The sequence below is a fragment of the Teleopsis dalmanni genome, chromosome 1 (assembly GCF_002237135.1).
Source record: "Teleopsis dalmanni isolate 2A chromosome 1, ASM223713v2, whole genome shotgun sequence".
Taxonomy (NCBI): domain Eukaryota; kingdom Metazoa; phylum Arthropoda; class Insecta; order Diptera; family Diopsidae; genus Teleopsis; species Teleopsis dalmanni.
The window spans coordinates 117,819,812-117,842,630 of NC_051846.1; the positions used below are offsets into that span (position 1 = coordinate 117,819,812).

Sequence of the window (22,819 nt, forward strand, 5' to 3'; positions counted from 1 at the left end):
GGTATCTTTATGTTCGGTAAATTAATATAGAGATAATATATCATAAAAATCATGCATATCAATTCAGCGATTTAAAGAAAATTTAGCGGTTTAGAGGAAACTTAGAATTATCTTAATACATTTTCACTTTTGCGAGATTGTGATGAAAAAGGTGCGCGCAAAAAATATCACTGCGTACTTTGATGTTTTTTCTAAGTGTAAAACGTATAAATTAATTTAAATTTATCACAAAAAAAAAACCGAGACAGTGACTCTTTAAGAAATTTATAAAATATAGTGCCCGACAAAATAAAATATTAATGTACATATTTATATTGTTTTTATGTAAAAAAGCGGATTTTTGGTTTGCGGAATTATTTTATTTTTGAAGTGGTTTATTTTGCCTCAAATTCACACACATTTAAAAACTGCTGATAGAAACAGCAAATAAAGCTTTTAAACTCAAATTAAATCACAAGAAAAGTGTTGTAAACAAATCAATAAAAACTAAACAAATTGTGTAATTGTGTAATATAGCTAAATAACTAAAAATTTAAATTTAAATTTATATTATTAGTATAAATATACGCGCTAAAAATAATATTAATTTAAAATTAATATGACTGATGCTAATACCCCACCTCCCGGTGGTGGAAATAAAGAAAAAATGATCAAACTTGAAAGGGAAAATACAGAACTTCAGAATAAAATTAAAAAGCTTGAAAATTTATATTTATTATTATCCAATGAGTTAACTGCACTGTGAAGTGAAAACGAAAAATTAAATTCTTTTAAAAAAGTGCCAGAAATCATAGAAACAACTCATAACATTGCAAAATATGAAACCGATGAGGAGGAACTTGCCAGAGAGACAGACTGGATCTTAAAAAAGAAAAGACCAACTAAAAAACATAAGGCCGAATCCTCTCCTGAAGTAGCTAGTCAAAGTAGATCTAGTGTTGAAACAAATACTTGCCAAAAAGGACAAGCTGCCCCTAATAAAATTGCTCGACCTCCTCCTATTGTTATCAATGGCATAAATGATTTTAAAAAATTGCATGCCCAACTTATTGCAACTATAAAAAACAAGTTTTTTGTGAGACTTATAAATAATGGTTCATACAGAGTATCTATTTTTGACTCTTTTGACTATAGATCTGTTACAAAACTCTTAACTCACGAAAATATTTCCTGGTTCCGCTACGAAGACAAGCAAACTATTCCAATAAAAGTTATTGTAAAAAATCTTCACCATTCGTGTAATCAAGAATCGATTATAAATGACTTAAACAACCAAGGTTTAAAAGCAATCGGTGCGATAAACAAACTCAAATGGAAGACTAAAGAACCGCTTGATATGCTCCTTTCGTCATTTGACTCAACCGAAGATGTGAAGAAAATTTATGAGATAAAAAGTATTCTAAACACAATTGTAAAGATTGAACCTATCAAACCGTCAAACTTAATTACTCAATGCAAAAAATGTTAATCGTTCGGTCACACAAAAAATTTCTGTGGAAAACCTCCACGATGTGTTAAATGCGCCGGCAAGCATTTAACTTCGGAATGCCAAAAGACACTGTCCGATAAGCCTAAATGCTGCAACTGTGGCGAACCGCATCCAGCGAACTATCGTGGTTGTATAGTCGCTAAAGAATTACAAAAAATAAAATTAAAAAACAAAGCTGACAAAACTAAGGCTGACGAAAATAATTAAGTTGCTTTAACAAAAAGTAAATCCAAAATTACTGGACATACTAGTGTTAGAACAGTCACTTACACCCAAACTGTAAAGGGACCCATTTAAAGTACTGAATCACAAAGCAACAACGCGTTGTCAATTATCTTAACAAAACTTAATCTACAAGAAGAGGTATTTAAAACCCTCGAACAACGTCTGAGCGTGCTTGAGTACAATATGCAATTTTTAGATTATGACTAATCGTTTGAAACTATTCTTATGGAATGCGAATGGCTTAACAAAACATAAAAATGAACTCGAAGTCGTATTAAATAGCGAAAACATTGATACGCGACGGATTAGTAACATACAGTCAATCAAATTGCTTCATGGGCAAAAAAATGGAGAATCAAGCTAAACAAGGAAAAATCTGTACATATAGTCTTCTCATTGAGAAATTATAACCATATTCAAATTCATATCGATGCTACGAAAATTCCACATGCCAACGAAGCCAAATATCTGGGCATTACGCTCGACGCCAAGCTGCGCTGGAAGGCGCATGTTAAGAAAAAACAAGAAACTAAACAAATTTTACCACTTTATTGGCAGGCGCTCTAAACTGGCAATCTATAACAAACTAATGGTCTATAAACAAATACTGAAGCCGGCTTGGAGGTATGGAGGTATGGCATTTACGATACATCGTAAATGCTCCATATTACATTAGAAACAGTGATCTCCACCGTACCTTGACATGACAACAGTCGATGTCGTGGCAAAAAGGTGTGCCATTACTCACAGCGTTTGAAAACACATGTCACCGTTACAGCATCCAGTCTTCTCCAGGTGGTTGCAATATCCAGACGGCTAAAAAGGAAATCAGTGGCAGGCTTAATGGACAGCGAGTAGCAAAATAGCTTCGTTTTTACCTTAAATATTCAAATCAAATTGCTTATTAGTACCTCTTTTTTGTTATTTGTACTAGGTGCAATATTAAAGATTTTTGTCCTTTTTTTAAGAATCGTTAATAAAAAACAAAAAAAAAATTTATGGTAATTATTTATTTTATGTCACTGATACTGTATTGTTATCCAACATCCCGGTCTCCTTGAAAGATTTTCAATAGGTAAAATAGCTAGTTTGTGAATAGGTCTGCGAATGATGCCCTTTGAGGTACGTACGTCAACTACTCTAACATGCTCGTCCTTGCCTGGTATGACCTTCAGAACTCTTCCGAGTTGCAATGGAGTTAACACCATTGCATTGGGCATGATATTTGGAGTTTCACAGGTCCATTTTGTGCGCACCTGCAGCTCATTTATGTATTCATGAGACCACCGTTTCCAAAATGATTGTTTCAGATGAATGATGAGGGACCACTTGTATTAGCAAATGCAATCCGTTCCAGTAACTTCTTTAGAGAGCACCCAATCAAAAAATGGGCAGGAGTCAAAGCTTCATAGTCGCTAGGATCGGACGAAAGTGGCGTCAATGGTTGAGAGTTGAGAATAGCTTCTATCTCGGTTGTTACTATTGACAGCTCCTCAAATGTTAATTTATTAGTCATCAAACTTTTATATAAGTGCCCTTTTGCGCATTTAACTGCAGCCTCCCAAAGACCACCAAAATGAGGTGCCCTGGGCGGAATAAAATGAAAATTAATGAATTCAGACGCGCGGTACTGAGAGGTGGTTTATTAAACAAAAATTACCTTAGTTCTGTCAATTGATTTGAAGCCTCAATAAAATTTGGTTGAGTAATCGCAAAATATGTCACTTGGTAAGCCTCTCCTGCCAATCATTCTTTTTAATGCTGCAATGAACGCGTCTGTTGACAAACAGACAAATCGATGTGTACTGCTTTTGTTGCCATACAAATAAAAATGGCGACATAAGTTTTGTATGGAAGCTTACCTCTTATACGTAAATACGTGTTGAAAATCTATACCACAGCGAGCAAACGTCTGTGAAGGCGTGAGATGTTTTACAGGTAAATTGCCCATCATCTGTTGCAACAGCTTTGGCTTATAATACACGCAGTGTACACATTATCTGACCCCTCTTCGAGCAACATCTCTGGCATTTATAATCCAAAACTCTAAACGAATAAGAGCCACTAATGCCTTAGGTCCAGCATGATAATTCTTATGGTGCAAATAACGAACATAACGTATGACGAATTCAGATTTGCTAGGCAGTAGGATAGGATGTTTACGTTCTTTTGCAAGATCGGTCAAGTATTTTAATGAACCTTTGCAAGATGAGGTATTTTAATGAACCTTTTGTTATAGATCACCGATTTGATAAATAAATATCTTCAGCAAAATACTGGGCTTGTATATTTGAAATTTTTCATGAGTAAGTACTTCTATAAAGATATTGCGATTGAACTTCTCTTTATAATGATGATACCAACGAAACAACTAAGCCAATACACGAACAGTTGATACAGTTACCTTGAATGCTACTCTTCGTTTTTCCTTATTGATTTCTCCAAAATCCAAGTTGTCGTTCTTGTTTGCAGGCCACTTATACATCTCTTGACGAAGGAATAAAGGTCTTTTAAACCAAATAGAATTAGCGAGATCCTTAATAGAACTGCCTCTTGACACAATGTCCGCTGGATTACAATTTGTGTGGACATATCTCCAATGCGAACCTGCGGTGAGGTCTTGAATTTCAGAAATCCTATTGCCTACGAAGGCAGACATTTTGAGCCGAAGCCGAATGCATTTTGAGCCAATGTAATACGATTTGGGAATCAGACCATAGATAGACGTCAGTAACAGTGCTCCACAAAGTTCTAATTTTGGAAGCGATTGTTTGGCTACGAATAGTTGAACATCTATGAGGTTGGAATCATCTGTGACGCGAATGCAGATGCTGCAACCATATGTGCGAATCGATGCATCGCAGAACCCATGGAGCTGAATTATCTTTGCTTTTGATTTTAGACAGTACCTTGGAATGGTAATGGTGTGCACTGATGACAAATCGTGAAAAAGCCTTTCTCATGCTGAATGTAAATTTTGAGGAATGGATTCGTCCCAATTCAATTTAAGCAGCCATAATTCTTGCAATAATATTTTAGTTGATATAGTTATTGGAGCTAATAATTCTAATGGGCCGAATAGTGACAACGCGATTGATAAAATAATTCTTTTTGTGATGCGGCTGATAGAGTTTGGTTTAACATTAAATGAAGGAATAAATACATCATTATTTCTTGATCCCATTTCAGTCCCAATATACTAGTAATAACATCCAAATCTATATTGAGATCTTTGACATTAGTGTCTTCTCTAAAAGCTCGTTGATTTGAGTGCCATTTAGCTAATTCGAAACCTCCCTGTTTTAGAAGCTCTTCCAATTCGTATCTTATTTGGTGTAACTCAGAAAGAGAATCTGCACCATGCAATAAGTCATCAACATAAAACGAAGGTTAGACTACTTCAGCTGCAATCTTGAATCGATTCACATATTGATGCGCCATATACAATAGGCATCGAGTGGCAAGGTACGGTGCAGCAGCTGTTCCATAGGTAACTGTGTTGAGCTGGAAAGTACGAATATTTGCTGATGGTGAACTTCTCCAAAGAATGTACTGAAATTTTTTATCTTCAGGATCAATCAGAATCTGCCTATACATCTTCACTATGTCAGCAATAAGAACGAATCAAAATAAGCGAAAACATAACAAAAGGATGAACAATTCAGTTTGAAGAGTATCAAACTGTATCAAATCTTTCATCAAATTATCGTTGAAAGATGTCTGAGAAGAGGTTCGACATGATGCGTAGAAAACGACTCTTAATTTCATCTAGGTGCTAATTGGTTTCAATACGCAGTGATGCTGAATGTAATAATGAGGTTCATCAATATTTGGATCTTTTACCTCAATCATGTGACCAAGTTTTTGATATTCTTCCATAAAGGCAACATATTGCGTTTTGAGCTCAGGCGACCGTGACAACAGATTTTCTTGTGTAATTAATCTGCGCAACGCTGTACCGTAGAACTGCCTAAACACTGAGGATTATCCTTAAATGGCAACTTTACCATAATTCTACCTGCATCTGTTCTGCATACTGTTTCTGAAAATAAACGATCACAAACTTGTTGTTTACTAGTCCAAGAATCTGGAGTGATCGAGATTTCTTCTAGCTTGCACAGACGTTCTAACTTTTCCTCCATAGAGTCAATTGATGAAAAGAGACAAGTTGAATTATAATTCTGCAACAGGACATTATGACTTTCCCACTCAAGATCTACATGTACCACCTATTGACATGAATATTATTATTTTATTTTATTATTATATTATTATTTATTGATTCATAAAAGAAATTCATACAGCACTTACAAAAATTATAGGATTTTACTTAAAATCTAAATTGACAATAACATATTTGTTGTGTGTCAGATTGGCATACAAAAGAAGGTGCATAATATTAACATTATTATTTATATAAATTCTTCAATAATTAATTTTCTGTAACTCAAAACACTTTTCATAAATTTATACAGTTTATAAATATTGCTACAGATTGCTACAGAATATCGGACAGAAGTGCTTTATCAAAAAAAATACGCCTATGTTCTCTGAAAATTGGACATACACCAATAATATGACATATATTTCTATTTCATGACGATTACACAAAGAACAATCACGATCAGATGTATTAAACTCTCTACAGTTCAGATTAAAAAGACCGCCTCTACATTTAAAAAGTAGACTCGATATGTGCTGAGTGTTTTCGAAATAAAAATTATGCATAATGTCATATTGTAGTTGTGGGTACATATCATGAGATCCCGACCTAGCATTCGTTACAAAAGAATCGTGTTCCCTCCGTTCATATAAAGTTATAATATTTTTGTGCAATAGTTTAAGGTCCATTCTCCTAAAACTGGTTATTGAAACACCCAGTTCTAAACACATATTTTCCCAATCTTTGGCCCAATATATACCTTTACTAATTATAAGTTCCGCTAATATTCGAGGAAGCCTTGTGGGAGGGAGATTAAGAATTTTTCTTACATATGCGAAATGTATTTGTATTGTGTCTAAGAACTGCGCCGGTAAGCCCGTTTCTAAGTGGAGCATATAGTTGGGGGTATTAGTAGGTAGAAATAGTATCTTTTTTATAAAAAATCTAAAAAGTTTTTCCACTTGATCATAGTGTTTGTAACCCCAAACTTGGGCACCGTAAAGTACAATCGACCGTGCTGCCGAGTAGAAAATTTTCAATTTATTTTTAAAAGTTATTTTAGGATTAGACAAATACTTTGCTCATATCGAGTTAATTGCACTTTTACCTAAGGAGAGTTTAGAAGTCAAATGTTTGATGTAGGAAAGGTTATACGTAATTAATATTCCGAGATATTTATATTCATTGACAATTTCTACTTGCCTTTTCCCAAATTTCCACGACAACGAATTACTTACTCTGGGACCTTTTCTGAAAATCATTATCTTAGATTTATCTAGATTCGCGATAAGACCCCATTGTGAACAATACCTAAATAAATCATCTATCATAATTTGCAATACATCAGGTGAATCCGCAAGTAGAACCACATCGTCAGCATACAAAAGCACTTTTATATTAGTTGAGTTAATAGGTACTCCACCCGTTAAAAAGTCATGCAGATCATTTAAGTATAGGGAGAACAAAATCAGGCTGAGCAGACATCCTTGTTTTACACCTTGAGTAACTTTAAATGAAGAAGACATAAGATTACCGTCCCTTACGCAACTGCTGGTGTTCGAGTATAATTTCATCAGTGTGCTCAAAAACTTATGAGACAAACCTAAAGAAGCTAATTTGAAAAATAAGGCATTCCTGGGTATAGTGTCAAATGCACATGAAAAATACACAAAAAAGGCATATGTTTTTTTATTGTTACTTAAATTTAATTGTATAATAGAGGTTAGATTAAAAATATTATCAACAGTTGAGTAAGATCTCCGGAATCCAGCTTGGTATTCATTTAATATATTATTGAGCTCAACCCAGCTATTCATACGCAAAACTAGTATACCAGTAAATATTTTATATATAGAGTCCAGCAATGATAATCCACGATAATTAGTAACTATATTGGGATCTCCATTTTTAAACATGGGTTGAGTTATCGATTTTAAAAACGAATAAGGTATGACACCGTGAAGAAATATATAATTATATAGCGTAAGTAACTCGTTAAGGAAACCAACAGGAGCATTTTTGTAGAACTCATAAGTAATACTGTCGTTACCTGAAGCTTTGTTAGATTTGGTGTTTGCAAGCACAAGCTGGAGTTCACGAAATTCAAAAGGAGAATCAAGGAAAGGATTGAGAAAAGGCGGAAGACACCAAGAGATAACTGGAAGGTCGGAATTGCATGTAAGCAGGGACTCATAGTGAATACGAAAGTCTTCACAATGTAAAGAATTAGCTACTTTGACAGGACTGTTTTTCAAATTTTTTGCTAGATTCCACCAGTCAGAAGCATTTTTAACAGTATTAAGTGCTTTAATATTTTTTAATTGCCATTGAAGTTTTTTATTATGGCAGAGGTATGCATATCGAGATCTGAGTACAAAGTAAGAAGTACGATGGGTATCCAGATTGTATTTTCGAACTAAATTAAGAAAATGAAACTTATTTTATCTAAGTTCATGACACTGGCTTTCAAACCATTCATTTTTTGGGTCAAAACGCTTTTTCAAAGTCTGGTTTCCCCACGCATCGCGAACTTTTTCAAGGAACATATCCAATTTAACATCAATCTGCATGTTAGAACTTATATAATCAGAACAAGTAGTCATTTCTAGCCGTTCTCTGTATCTACCTGCCAACGCTTCTTTCCAACGCATTTTTTTCGGAACTTGTACGTTATTTGGAATTACTTCCAAACTTGATGGAAAACGAAATTCAATAACCAGCGGCATGTGATCAGAGTATGATTTGTAAAGAACATGTAAAGAGTTTATGTATCTAAGTAACTGAAATGAACAGATACAAAAATCAACAACAGTTGACCCATTTGGACCCACATATGTGAATTCTTCATCTTCTTCACCTCGACACCTGCCGTTAATTATAACACCACCGATGTCCTCCAGAAAGCCTAGAAGTTTTCTTCCCTTGGTATCAAGTTTCACATCTTTTGATACTCTTCTTACCGCAATAAGTGGAGAATCAGATAATAATTTACCATCAACTACTTGATTATCTGCTACATGGGCATTTAAGTCGCCAACAATACAGTAAACGGGTTTATTAAAATCGTTTAAAAATTGTTCCAGTTTAGAAAAATCTTCTTCCCATTTTGTGCAATTTAAATAACGTGGAATGAAGAAACAGTCAACATTATTAGCACAAGAATATAGTACAACATTATCACCAAAGTATAGAAATTTAAAAGAATATATCTTCTCTAAACATTTTTTATACCCATAAAGACAACCACCACTCGCTCTTCCAGCATTATGAATTTTAGACGCTCCCACCCAGCACAATATATAATCTTGAAAGAAATAAGTAAAGTTATTTTGGTTTTCGACCAGTACATGTGTTTCAAATAGAAAAAATATGTCATATAAGTTAACAAAAGTAAAAAAAATTTTTATGATTAATTTTACTTTTTAAATTAGCTACGTTATAAGAAAGCACCTGACACACTGGCAATTGCTAATTAGAATTCACCGGTAAGGCAACATCCACTGCAGTGTAGTCCAGGGTATTTCTTCCTGGGTTGACATCCATCAGCTGACGATTACTTATATTACTTATATTTTGTTTGACATCGCACTGAAAGCTTGTTGTAGTAAGCAAGTTATTAATCATTTTCGCATCTCCTGTTGAAGCAGCAATAATTTTGTTTTCTCTCCAAGTAAAAGGTTTGTCGTTAATAAAAAGCGAGTAATCACCTAGTTGAACTTTAACACCAGGATGCAATCTTCTAAGCTCATTTGCTACTGCGCGCAGATTCTGTTTTCTGGACCGTTCATCCACCGTGAGATCTCTATTAATGTAAATATTTGTACCTTTTAATTTCGTCACAGCGGATAATATCTGTCTAGCCTGCGATTCTGACCCAAGTGTTGCAATAAAAATGCTATTACCTGGTAGTTTTTTTACAGTGCACACAGATACATTTGCTTTCAGCACATTACTGCACAATTTGTGAATTTCCTTTTCAGCAGACGTAACTGTGTCGCACGATAAGCCTTTTACAACAATATTAGCGCGTCTACCGTCTTTATCTATGTGGTCAACCTGCATTTTTAACCGGCGCAATTCTTCTTTGAGTGAAGTATTTTCTTGTTTTAAGCAATTGATTTCATCTCTCAATACTTGCAGATCATCTTTCTTAGCAACGTTCTCAAGTTTAACATCCAGAACACTTGCCAAGCGCTCGTCAAAAACGACCCAAGAGAAGACATCTTGCGATGCTGAATTATTGTTACTATTCGGCATAGCCTTTTTGGCGATGTTAGTTGTTTCTGGAGAAGTTAATAGAATATTTCTTTTGTTACTTCTATCGCCCATTCCACAGGAACACGCAACACAAAAACAATCACGCTGTAGTTTAATAGCAAATAGTTACCAAAAAATGATATTTATCTTTTAATATATATCTAATATATATCTTTTTGTTTTATATCTAATATATATCTTTTTGATTTATATAAAAAGTTTGCAAATTAAAAAATAATAATTATAGTCTACTTTTAAGGGCAGTTGTTTAATAATTGTTTTTGTAGCCGTAGCACTAACCAAATAGTATAACTATTATTTAACACTGATATTATAGTTACTATTTTATTTTTTATATTACTTATATTGCTTGTTTATCATGTGTATATTTTAGCGCCTTTTTTAATTAGGGGCTCCAGTAACCACACTTTAAAAATCAAAGTAATTTGAGTTTATCAACAAATGTTAAATTGACTTTCACCTTCCTTAATATTCACAATAGTTCACTGACACTTTATATTTATATAAAAAAAATTTTGTATAAAATATTTACTATATTTTAGAAATTTTCAAGGAGATCACTTTTTTAAATACTTGTATCACAACAGGGTTACCAATCTATTGCCAATCAAATTGGTTATTCAATGAATATCACTGTCAATGATCTTGTTCAAATAATAACAAACAAGTTACATTGCAAAAAGGCACCGGGATATGCGAATATCTCACCCATCATGTTAAAAAACTTACCCCTTTTGGTCATAAATTTTTTCACAAGACTTTTTAATGCCATTATTAAATTTGGTTTTTAACCAACAGAATGAAAAACATCCATGATTATTATGATTCATAAATCGGGTAAAGATCCCACGCCTGCCCCTTCATACAGGCCAACAAGCTTACTGCCATCCCTTTCTAAACTCTTTGAAAGAGCACTCCTTTTAAAGCTAAAACCGTTCCTTGGCGTTCAAAACTTAATACCCTCCCGCCAGTTTGGTTTTCGGGAAAAACATGGAGCTATTGAGCAAGTGAATCGTATAACGAATGAAATAAGACACGCATTTGAGCTCAGAGAATATTGTTCCGAGATATTTCTTGATGTTAAACAAGCATTTGACAAAGTATGGCATAATGGGCTCCTATATAAGATACGCGGTTCATTACCTTCAAATGTCCACTCAGTTTTAGAATCATATTTGCATAACAGAAGCTTTAAAGTTAAATGTAAATCATATACTACTAATAATTTCCCAATAGAAGCTGGCGTTCCACAAGGAAGTGTTCTTGGCCCTATCTTGTATGTACTTACACATCTGATATTCCGATAAGTAGTTTAGTTGTCACCACAACGTTTGCCGACGATACGGCAATTTTATGTCGAAACAAAAATGTTGTGCTAGCTTCAAACCAACTTCAATCTCACTTATTTCGGTTGGAGAAATGATTGTCAAAATGGTGAATTAAAATTAATGAACTAAAATGTAGACACGTTACTTTTACCTTAAATCGGAGTACATCTCCAACAATTTTACTAAATAACATTACCATACCACAAGCAGATAATATAACGTATTTAAGTATTCACCTAGATAGACGACTAACTTGGCGTAAACATATTGAAGCTAAAAAAATTCAGATGAAGCTCCAAGCCTCTAAGTTGCATTGGCTCATTAATACATCTTCCCTGTGCCTAGAGTATAAAGTACTCCTGTATAACAGCATCATAAAACCAATATGGACTTATGGTATCCAGCTATTTGGCAATGCTAATGCTTCAATTAATTAATATTCAACACCTTGAAGTAAAAAACGCACCTTTCTTTTTAGTAATCTGTTAAAGTTGAACCACTTTCCTAAGAAACCACCTAACATTCACTCCAATGAAATTTAACCCATTAATCTAAGTGAGGTTCGTGATATATGGTTTACTTATTTAATTTTATTTTATACAATGTATAGTTAAAATAAAAATTTGTAATATTATGTAATTAGTGATAAGATTTTACAACTTATTGTTAGTCTCATTCTAAGAGAAGATGCAATAAATAAATGTATGTAAATAACAAAAAAAAAAAAACAAAAAAAACCTTCTTATTTTCAAAGTCAACGGCAAAATTTATTGTCAGTTATTTAACCAGAAAGTCGCAATTCCTCGTGGTATCGAATGAGTTGTCAACTTTTAAAACCCTTCATACTGGAGTTTCTCAGGGATCAATTCTGGGTTCCCTTTTATTTTCAATTTATGTAAATGATGTCTTTACAATTTGTAAATATGATAAATTGCATGCGAAAGCTGATAACATCCAAATGTGTATTTCCTTTTATGTTACAACTATTGGAAATCTAATTCTGAAGATGAACGTTGATATAAAGAATATTAACGCTTGGGCCATTCAAAATAACATGCTTATTAACACTAAAAAAATAAATATTTTACCAATTAGTAGGTTACAAAATAATATGAATGGCTTGCCTCAGGTGTATATTAGGCAATCATTTATCGAATACAGCCTTTTTGTTAAATGTTTAGGTGGACACCTTCTAACTTGCACGCTTGTGACCACGTAAATCAAGTAGTTAGGAAAGTATTCGCATGTCGAGGATGTCTAAATGTATCAGCGAAATACACCCCTGCTGTTACTCGTTGCATATTGCTAAAACAGTTAATAAATTTCACTGTTATTTTTTCCTCTTTAGTTTATTCTAAATTAGATGCTATATCTATTGCTAAGTTAAGAAGCTTAATCAATTCCATGACACGATATATTTACGGTCTCAGAAGATATCATCACTTGGGTTGTTTCAGGAATACAATCTTACGTTGCGACATTAAACAATTTTTGAAGATTTGTGTCTGTTTTTTTCAAATCTGTGTATTTCAAATTAAAAAACTACTGATTAATAAAATATTTTAAAATCACCCGTTCTGTCACTTAATTTTATTTTTTAATTGTTATTTTTTGATTGTAGATATTTTTCCTCTTCTTTTTGATTTCTTTTTTGTTTGAAAGATTTTTTTCCTGCCTTCAAGAACAGCTATGGCAGCAGATTTGATGATAATGCTGAGAAATTTTTTCGTTGCATTTTTTAAATCAGGAGACACAGAAATATTGCTGAAGTCGCGTTCGGAAATAACTTATAAAAGGCTTTATTTGCTTTATTAAAGTTTCTGTATGTTTTCTTGTTAATCTCAGTGAGAACCTTGATTGATGGAATAAATAGAGTAAAGGAAGTGTGATTAGAACATAAAACTTAGAGCTGGAGCAAGTTGGAGTTACTTAATTAACGAATCTTTGTTTAGTGGACCAAACGATGAATCGTAAACTTAGGATCGTGATTGCAGGCCCATCAGATGGTAAGTTATAAGACCACAGAGGATGGTGAATATTCAAATCACCCAATACGAAATGAGCGTCCCATCAAGAAGGTAAGAAATATCTGAGATGTAGTGTGGGTGGGAAGGGGGGACAGCTATAGTTGGGTGGCAGGTACATGTTTATTATATCAATGAATCTTGATGACCTACCAATGAACATTTTTAAACCTATTACCTCCAAATATTCGTCATTCGATAGGGGCATAGCTTATTATAAGAGTTTGAGTCCCGCAGCAGGAAAGCTACTCCACCTCCAACGTTCCTTACGAATCAGGGTGTATCCTGAGGTGCTGAGAGAGGGGAGTTGGGTAGTAGTTTTGTCTCCTGCAGTGAAGCCACTGCGATGTTGTTGTAGGTCATGAATGCTGCAATTTTAGTTTTCCTCTAAGGCCTTTGCAATTAAACTGTAGTAGAAAGAGGGGAAGAAATGTTTTTAGCAGAGATTAGTATTAGCATTATGGGTGAAATTTCGCAAGAATTGTCAATGAACTTTCCATCTATGGTAGTTAAATCCTGAGCACGTTGTACGTCCTGCAACGGAGAGAGATGGTGATTTTAGAGATTACTCAATTACGCACTGTACATAGCTAAGTGGTGGATACTGAGGAATATGATGGAAGAGGCGGGATGGTGGCCTTGATTGAAAAAGGACTGTCAAGAGTTGACGAAAATGGAAAGCGCACGTGAAGGAGAGTTTGATTGGCTGCTGGTAACCCGGTTGTGATACAAGTGTTTAAAAAAGTGATCTCCTTGAAAATTACTAAAATATAGTAAATATTTTATACAAAATTTTTTGATAAAGAGGTTTTCGAACAGAAGTGAAACAACAACAAAAATTTATTTTTTAAATTATTTTAATTAATTGAATTTTTGGCTGACCATACAGCTGTTTCGAGTATTGCCAAATACCCTTCATCAGTGGTCTTGGAAATAATTCTTGTATTTAATTATTCGTAAATAATTATTTTTGAGACTGAAAGTACCAGGAATCGAACTCGGGTCCTGCCAAATGTGAAGCTCAGAATCAGCGCACCTTAACCAACTGATCCAAAGCCGTACTTGACTTTTTTGTTCGCATATTTTTGCTGGAGTTTTGTTATTAACAATTTTACTTACTGTATTTATATATTAGAACGAAATCATAAACCTGCTGTAGAATAATTGAATTTATTAATTAATTATATTTTTTATTTTTAATTGTTAAATTTCAAAACTATTCTATTCGTAGAGGCATTATTTGTTGCATCAACGATCACCAGGATGTGGTTGTACTGCTTTTGGGTGCTCTCCATCGGTCCGACATGATCCATATGAAAAGTGTTTAGCGGTCTATCAGACTTATCAATTGGATTCAAGAATCCTTCCTTTTTACCCAGTTTTGCTTCCGCTAAGATGCACTCTACACAACTTTTTACCACAGCCATCACTTTTGCGCTTTTGCGATTATTGATATAGAAACACTTCTCAATGACATCTTGCATTTTCTTCGCAGCGAAATGTCCCTGGCGATGTGCGATTTTTATTATTTCTTGCTCCATAACAGCTGGGATCACCATGAGCTCCTTGTTCGGATCTTTATACAATATGTCACATTTAATATAGTAGTCATCGTAATTACTCTTCTCTAAAATTTTTCTAACTGCACGGATCCATAACCGTACTTACTCGCGTCAGCATGAATCTCGGTGTATGCTTTCGGATCATAAATTTTTAAAACTGGTGGGTTAGTTAATGCCACTTTTAATTATTGAAATGCTGCTACTGCTTCGTCATTAATTTTAAACTTCGCGTTTTTACCCATCATATCAGTCATTGGTTTTGCAATCAACGCATACTGCGGAACGAACCGTCTAAAATACGACGTCAACCCCAGATATCGCTGAAGTTCCGTCTTACCTCGTGGCATTGGAAAGTCATCTATCGTCTTCACCTTCTTTGCTGAAATCCTAATTGTGGAGTTCTCGATTACGTAGCCCAGAAAATCTACAGTTCTTTTCATGAATTGGCATTTTGACCATTTGATTTGAAGACCATATGTTCTTGTTAAATCTAACACTCTTCTAAGTTTTTGAATTCCTTCCAATTCCTCCTTCGTTGGTTTCATTATATCGTCCATATAAATCACCACTGTTCCATCTTAAATTTATTCACGAAATGCTGCTGCGATATACCTACAAAATAACGCTGAATTTATACTGGCCATTATGAGTTACGAATGATGTATATTTTCTCGAACTAAGCTCCACAGGTACATGGAAAACCCCATCTCTCAAATCCAATGTAGTGAACATCTTAGCTTTTTCCAAACGTTGAAGTATATCATCAATCAAAGTCATTGGAAAATTATCACGCACTATTTTTTGATTTAGCCTCCTATAGTCGCAACATAATCTTTTAGTTTCGTCCTTTTTCGATACTAATACTACTGGCGACGCATACTCAGATGTGCTTGGTTGAATAATGCCTGCCTTCAGCCAATCTGCTACCTGCTTTTCAACTATATTTTGTTCTGCTATGGGCAATCTTCTAAGTCTGCTATATACTGGCACTTCATCTGTCAGAATGATTTTCATTTTCACCGGTGATGCAATTAAATTTCCTGGTTTATAGTTCTTGATGAGTTTGGTAATCTCTGCTTTATGGTTTCCTCCTAAATGAGCAACGTCAATTTCAATTTCTTCAGCACCGTCATCAATTAGTGTTGATAGACAGATTTGTTGAAATTCGGTTAATATCGAAGTGCTGTTTGTACTGTTTTCATTTCCATTATTCTTTTAATATTTTTCTGTAGCGTTCGTATTCGTGTTATTTACCTCATTCGCGTATTGAATCATTTTCTGCGTTTTTTTAACAAATTTGACTCCCTCAGCGTTTACTATCATATCAACGTTTTTCAAAATGTACAGTTTTTCCCAGTACAGCGGGATACAGTATGTCTCTCTCCTTAGCAACGTGAAATGTTACTCGCAGAATGACTTCGTCAATTCTAACATCTTTGTCGAAACTGCCTACCGTTGTTATCTGGTTTCCTCCAATACCAATAAAACTTTTCGATGCTTTGCTCAACTCAATGTCTCCCATTTTCATCCGGTATCGACTATACCAGCAAATTGAAAATCATTTATCACTAGGTTTTTGAAAAGACGATTACTGTATGAGCCCAAAGTAGTTTGTTCCGCTTCTGATGCTAACGATACGCCGTTCTTTTCAGCTTCTACTTTCACTTTGCATTCAAATGATCTATGACCCATTTGGTTGCATTTAAAACATTTTATACATCTATTTGAACAGTGTTTTGCAAAATGTGAATCTTCACCACACGAATAGCATTTTTTTATACTGTTTGAATTCGACCGTTCCTTGCTTGATGGCACTGGAGCGGTTTTGTTCTCATTGGTACATTGGTACTTCGTGTTCGGTGCTTTAATTTTTTCATAAATTTTAATTTGTTCTTTCAAGTCTCTGATAGTACAGCTTTATTCATTCTTGAATCAGGTATTCCTTCGATAAAATATTCAATTATACTTGCTTCATCTAACTTTGTGGCCTTCCCAATTTCCATCAAGCTGTAAAGGTATTCAAGCAATTTTTCATCATGTCGCTTTCGTCAGTTACTCAGTGCACGATGAACATCAATTGCAGACATTTGTACAGCAAATTCATTCTTCAGCGTCTCTTTTAGCATTTTCCAATTGTTTACATTACGTTGACTGCGGATAATTAATTTTGCAGTTCCTTTTAACAACTGCTTTGCATAAATGAATTTTTGCACATCGTTCCATTCCACAGCTGCGGCGTTTTCCTCAAAATCATTTACCCATTGCTCGAACGTTGGTTGATCTGATTCCGAGAATGAAGTCAAGGAATCTTCAACGTCACGCAGAGTAAATGTAGACCGAGCTGCAACAGACGCACGCTGAGTTACGGTTTGTATGCTTGCTACTTCGTCATCGTCGACATCGTCATTTTTTACATTTACCTCATAATGTTCTATAAGACGGCTTTGTAATGTGAAGGAAAATTTTGTAACACTTTCTTTTTGTAAACATATATTGAAGTAATATGAAATTTAATAAAAAAAAAAGAAAAACTTAACAAAATTTCACTCACATGCTCAGAATTCCAGTGGAATTTCTGAAATAAAAATTATTGTATAAACTGAATAAATTCCACGTAAAAAAATGAACTCAACGTTTTATTTTTATTTCCATTTTGTTGTTATAAGACTAACCGCGCACGAATTAAAACCGGCGCCAACAATTGTTGTTGTAAAAGATGGCACGAATATTATTATTATAAAAATTAATTTTCTTTTTGTTTAAATAATATTATTAAAAGTCACATTAAAATTTAAACTTATCCGAATTAATTACAACGTGTTTTGCAAAAATATGAAGACAATGTATACAAATGTCAAAACATAATTCTCACAGCGAATTGAAACCGGTAGCCGAAGGTGAGAAAAGAAAGCAAGAGATCAACTAATACATGTATGATATTGAATAAAGAAGCAGGGCGAATTCTAAACAAACGGCAATCAAAACAAATAACAGCTGAAGCAATGTGTGCGCTACAGGAAAAGCTTCGGTCAAGTTAGTATAAATAAGCGTATACATCAGAAGGAAAAGTGACTTGTTGGAAAACTCTCAAAGGCAGTCATACGTCTTTGCGATAACAAGGAACTCGTAGATTTGCATAGAAGTCAAGGCAGTTTATACGTCTTGACAAATAGATTTGTATAAAAGTCAAGGTAGTTATACGTCTTGACAAGTAGATTTGTATAAAAGTCAAGGTAGTTATACGTCTTGACAAGTAGATTTGTATAAAAGTCGAGGTAGTTATACGTCTTGATACGTAGATTTGTATAAAAGTCAAGGTAGTTATACGTCTTGACCAATAGATTGATGCTCTGTAACGCCAGTTTAAATTTCAAGTAAAGCGGTATCTGTCCAGAAGTACGATACAACGCCGGATTGATTTAGTCAAATCCCAAAAATTAAAAATATATATTGTAACATTGTAAACTTTCTTTTTTTTGAATTATTAATAAATCACAAATTATGTGTATTAAATATTGTCTTTGATTTCGGAAAAGAATAAATATTATTGCAACGACCCCTGGACGATGGCTGAGTATACCTCAGCAACATCAACGACAAAAGTGAGTCGTTACAATTGGCGCCCGAGCAGGGACCTGGTTGGTCAATCACAGAACTCAGGGCAGTAAGAAGAAAGCATATTTTATAATTCAAGAAAATATACTGATCATAACAAGAAATCATGTCTGTTGGGACAAAAGGGAAGGCAGAGGTACTCGAGCAAGAGACGCAAAGGACAAACACGTTAAGCAAATCGTGGGTCTACAACGCTAGAAAAGACGAGTTAGTATCTTACGCTGTAGAATTCGGACTTGAAAATACTGGGTCTGTAGAAGAACTTCGCAAGAGAATTACAAGTTTTATCGATGAGAACGACCATGATACAAGTACCATCGACAGGCTAAAAGAGTTAGCTCGTAAACATGGGCATTCAACACCCACTATTCAGTTACCAGGTACCGATATGTTGCCGCTAAATCCACCAACCTATTCTTATCCACAAACCATTGATCAGGTACGTAAATGGTCGGTTAAGTATGATGGAGGAAAGGATGCACTATCGTTTATCGAACGGATAGAAGAGCTGGCAGAGGTGTACGACATCAACGTACATTTGATTCCTCGTACGATGCCAAAACTCCTGAAAGATAAAGCGCTTGCTTGGTATCGAAACAACAATCAACATTGGCAGTCTTGGTATTCTTTCAAAGCTGATTTCCTCCGATTTTTCCTACCAGCTCGATACTTCGAGAAATTGGAAGACGAAATCAGGGCACGCCGTCAGAGAACAAGAGAAACCTTTAAAGACTACGTTGGATCCATCCAAACACTGATGCGGCACGCAAATATGGAAACATCGGTTCAACTAGAACGAATATATAGAAACGCCCATCCAGATTACCAATTATATATCCGGCGACGCGATTTCGAAACTCTAGGTGAGTTGATTACGATGGCAGATGACTACGAAATCCTACGCTCCGAGCAAGAGAAAACCTTGTCAAGGTTTTCAAGAATTCTGGATGCTAGTAATGCTTGTAGAAGATGTGGGAGACAAGGGCATATTGCGAGAGGCTGTCGCAATCCTAAAACTATATTCTGTTGGGTATGCGGAAATCGTAACATCTGGCCCATTGACTGCTGTCAGGAGAGTTCGGGAAACGAGACAAGAGAACGTCCAACAGCAGGGAAACCGTTCTCTCGAGAACTCAGCCCTGCCAGGTCGTAAAACAAATTCACGTAAACGAAACTCGCATCACAGTCCAGGTCCAGCTCAACGGACAACCATTAGAAGCAACATTGGACACTGGAGCATCCAAAAGTTTCATCAGTGAGACACTGGCAAATACAATGAACATGGAAGTACAACGAAATCTCTTACCTACACGGATATGCATGGCGGACGGCAGTATAAAACACGTTAATAAAGGAATTGCGGTTAGCATTCAATTGGGACATCAAGTTGCACGAGGTGATATTTTCATCTTACCGGAAAGTATGGATCCATTAATACTTGGATTAGATTTTCTGAAGGCGATGGATACAACAATTTAAATTGGTGGGCTTGTCCTTAAACTAAACGAAACGAAGATGACAACAGATAAAAGTACACCTGTTCAAATATTTATAACCAAACAAGAGGAACTAACCATGGCGGAGGAATATATCAACAACGAACTAGTAACGTTTGGAACAATGAAAGGCACTTCAAATATCACTACGCATAAAATAATCATGAAAGATGACCGTCCCATCAAACAACGCTATTATCCTAGGAACCCAGCCATGCAGGAAATTATTGACACTAAAGTGAATGAACTTCTCGTTAAAGGATGCATCGAGCCTTCAAGAAGTGCTCCAATTGTCCTGGTCCGGAAAAAAAATGGTGAATGGAGATTCTGCGTAGATTATCGACAATTAAATGTGTACTCTATACCAGATGCTTATCCATTACCAAGAATACACCATATCCTTGATCGACTTCGAAACGCCAAATATATTAGCAGCATAGATCTCAAAGACGGATACTGGCAAATTCCAATGGATAATAACAGCAAGCAGTATACAGCGTTTACGGTTCCGGGAAGAGGATTATTTCAGTGGCAAGTGTTGCCATTTGGTTTGCACTCAGCGCCAGCAACCTTCCAACGTGCACTTGACCAAGTAATAGGAGCAGACCTTGAACCTCATGCTTTTGCATACTTGGATGATATCATCGTAACTGGTTCTTCTTTTGAGCATCACTTGGAAAATTTGAAACAGGTATTGCAACGTCTGAAGAAGGCGAACCTTAGAATAAATGTGGAAAAGAGTAAATTTTTCCAAACAGAGACCAAATATCTGGGGCATGTAGTAACTTCACAAGGTATCCATACAGATCCAGATAAAGTCTCAGCGATACAAGGTTTATAGCCTCCAGCCAACCTTAGACAGCTGAGACAGTTTCTGGGCATCGCATCTTGGTATCGCCGTTTCGTTCCTGACTTCGCTCTAATTACCCACCCTCTGACGACAATGTTGAAGAAAGGAAACCATTGGAAGTGGAGTGAGGCTCAACAGGAAGCGTTCCTCGAAGTAAAAAAACGACTTACGGAAGCTCCCGTGTTAACTTGCCCCGATTTTAACCAACCTTTTTGTCTCCAAACGGATGCCAGTAATATAGGAATAGGAGCGGTTCTTACCCAGCAGATTGAGGGTTCGGAGAAGGTGGTGGCTTACGCTAGTAGACACCTTACTGCCCCAGAAATCAACTACTCCGCCACGGAAAAAGAATGCTTGGCCATAGTCTGGGCAGTAAGGAAAATGAGACCGTACTTGGAAGGTTACAGGTTCACCGTTATGACTAATCACTTGGCACTGAAGTGGCTTAACTCGATAGAAAACCCAACAGGTCGAATAGCCAGATGGGCGTTAGAGTTACAGCAGCATCAATTTGACATTCAATATCGAAAAGGGAAACTCAACGATAAGGAAGATAAGGAAGACATTCAATAGGATACAAAATCTATACTACTGGCCAAAAATGTCGAAGGATATCACTAAACATGTGAGAGAATGTACACTTTGTCAAAAGTTTAAACCGAATAACACAAAACCAGCAGGAATGATGCTCAGTAAGATCCCAGAAGAACCATGGGTGACTATAAGTGCAGATTTCGTAGGACCTTTACCACGGTCGAGAAATGGTAACACCATGTTACTCGTGATATTCGATAAGTTTTCCAAATGGGTGGAATTAATAGAAATGAGAAGAGCTACTAGTGAAAACATAATACAAGCTTTACGTAAACGGATAGTTACGAAATTTGGAACTCCAAAAGAAATAATCACAGACAATGGCTCACAGTTCAGGAGCAAACTATTCACTGAATGTTGTTGGAATCAAACATCAACTGACCGCGCCTTATACGCCACAAGAAAATCCTACGGAACGCGTAAACAGAACCATAAAGACGTTGATGTCTCAAATTGTCCATAACGAACAACGCAAATGGGATGAAGTGTTACCAGAAATCGCTTTCGCAATCAACACTGCAAAATCAGATTCCACTGTGTTCAGCCCTGCGTTTTTGGTACAAGGACGCGAATTAAGACTACCAGCAACCGTATTTAACGAATATACACCTGGAATAGGGGATTGTTTTAATTCACCATGCAACAAAAGCAATAAATTGGAACAAATCTTTAAAATCGTAAAACAAAATCTCCACAAAGCTGCGTCAACACAAGCCCGCTACTATAATCAACGGCGTAGAAAATGGAAACCACAACTACAACAATTAGTATTGGTCAAACAACATTACTTATCCAAAGCAAGCAACGACTTTTCCGCGAAATTAGCTCCCAAATTCGATGGTCCGTATCGGGTTCAAAAATTCATATCGCGTGTCATCACAGAATTAGTCTCTATTAACACTGGTAAATGTATAAAGTCGCATATGGCCGACCTTAGGGTGTACTACGGCAAATAAGGATAAGAATAACAGTAGCGGACAAATGACAGTAAATCAAAATCAGGACCGTTACCATATTCAATATATAAAGAGCACACGCAAAACAAACCAAATAGTTAACATTTATGATTCACTGAAAGTAACCAACACGATATGGAGGGGAAACTCGAATCAACTATTGCTAAATTTAAAGCACGGACTGAAGAGCTGAATGCATCAAGGCCACGGAGTATATTGTTAGCAGAACCAATTAATATA

General features: G+C 35.4%; 1 protein-coding gene across 1 annotated transcript; it reads left to right on the plus strand.

Annotated features, from left to right (window-relative positions):
- Nucleotides 1-21,943: 21,943 nt before the first annotated feature.
- On the plus strand, nt 21,944-22,579 carry LOC119665695. Its single transcript, XM_038074928.1, has one exon. It carries the CDS (start codon nt 21,944-21,946, stop codon nt 22,577-22,579), a length of 636 nt encoding a protein of 211 aa, XP_037930856.1.
- The last annotated feature ends 240 nt before the right edge of the window (nt 22,580-22,819 follow it).

Coding starts and splice junctions, on each gene's coding strand:
- LOC119665695 (XM_038074928.1), top strand. CDS start 21,944: ATGGCTCACAGTTCAGGAGCAAACTATTCACTGAATGTTGTTGGAATC.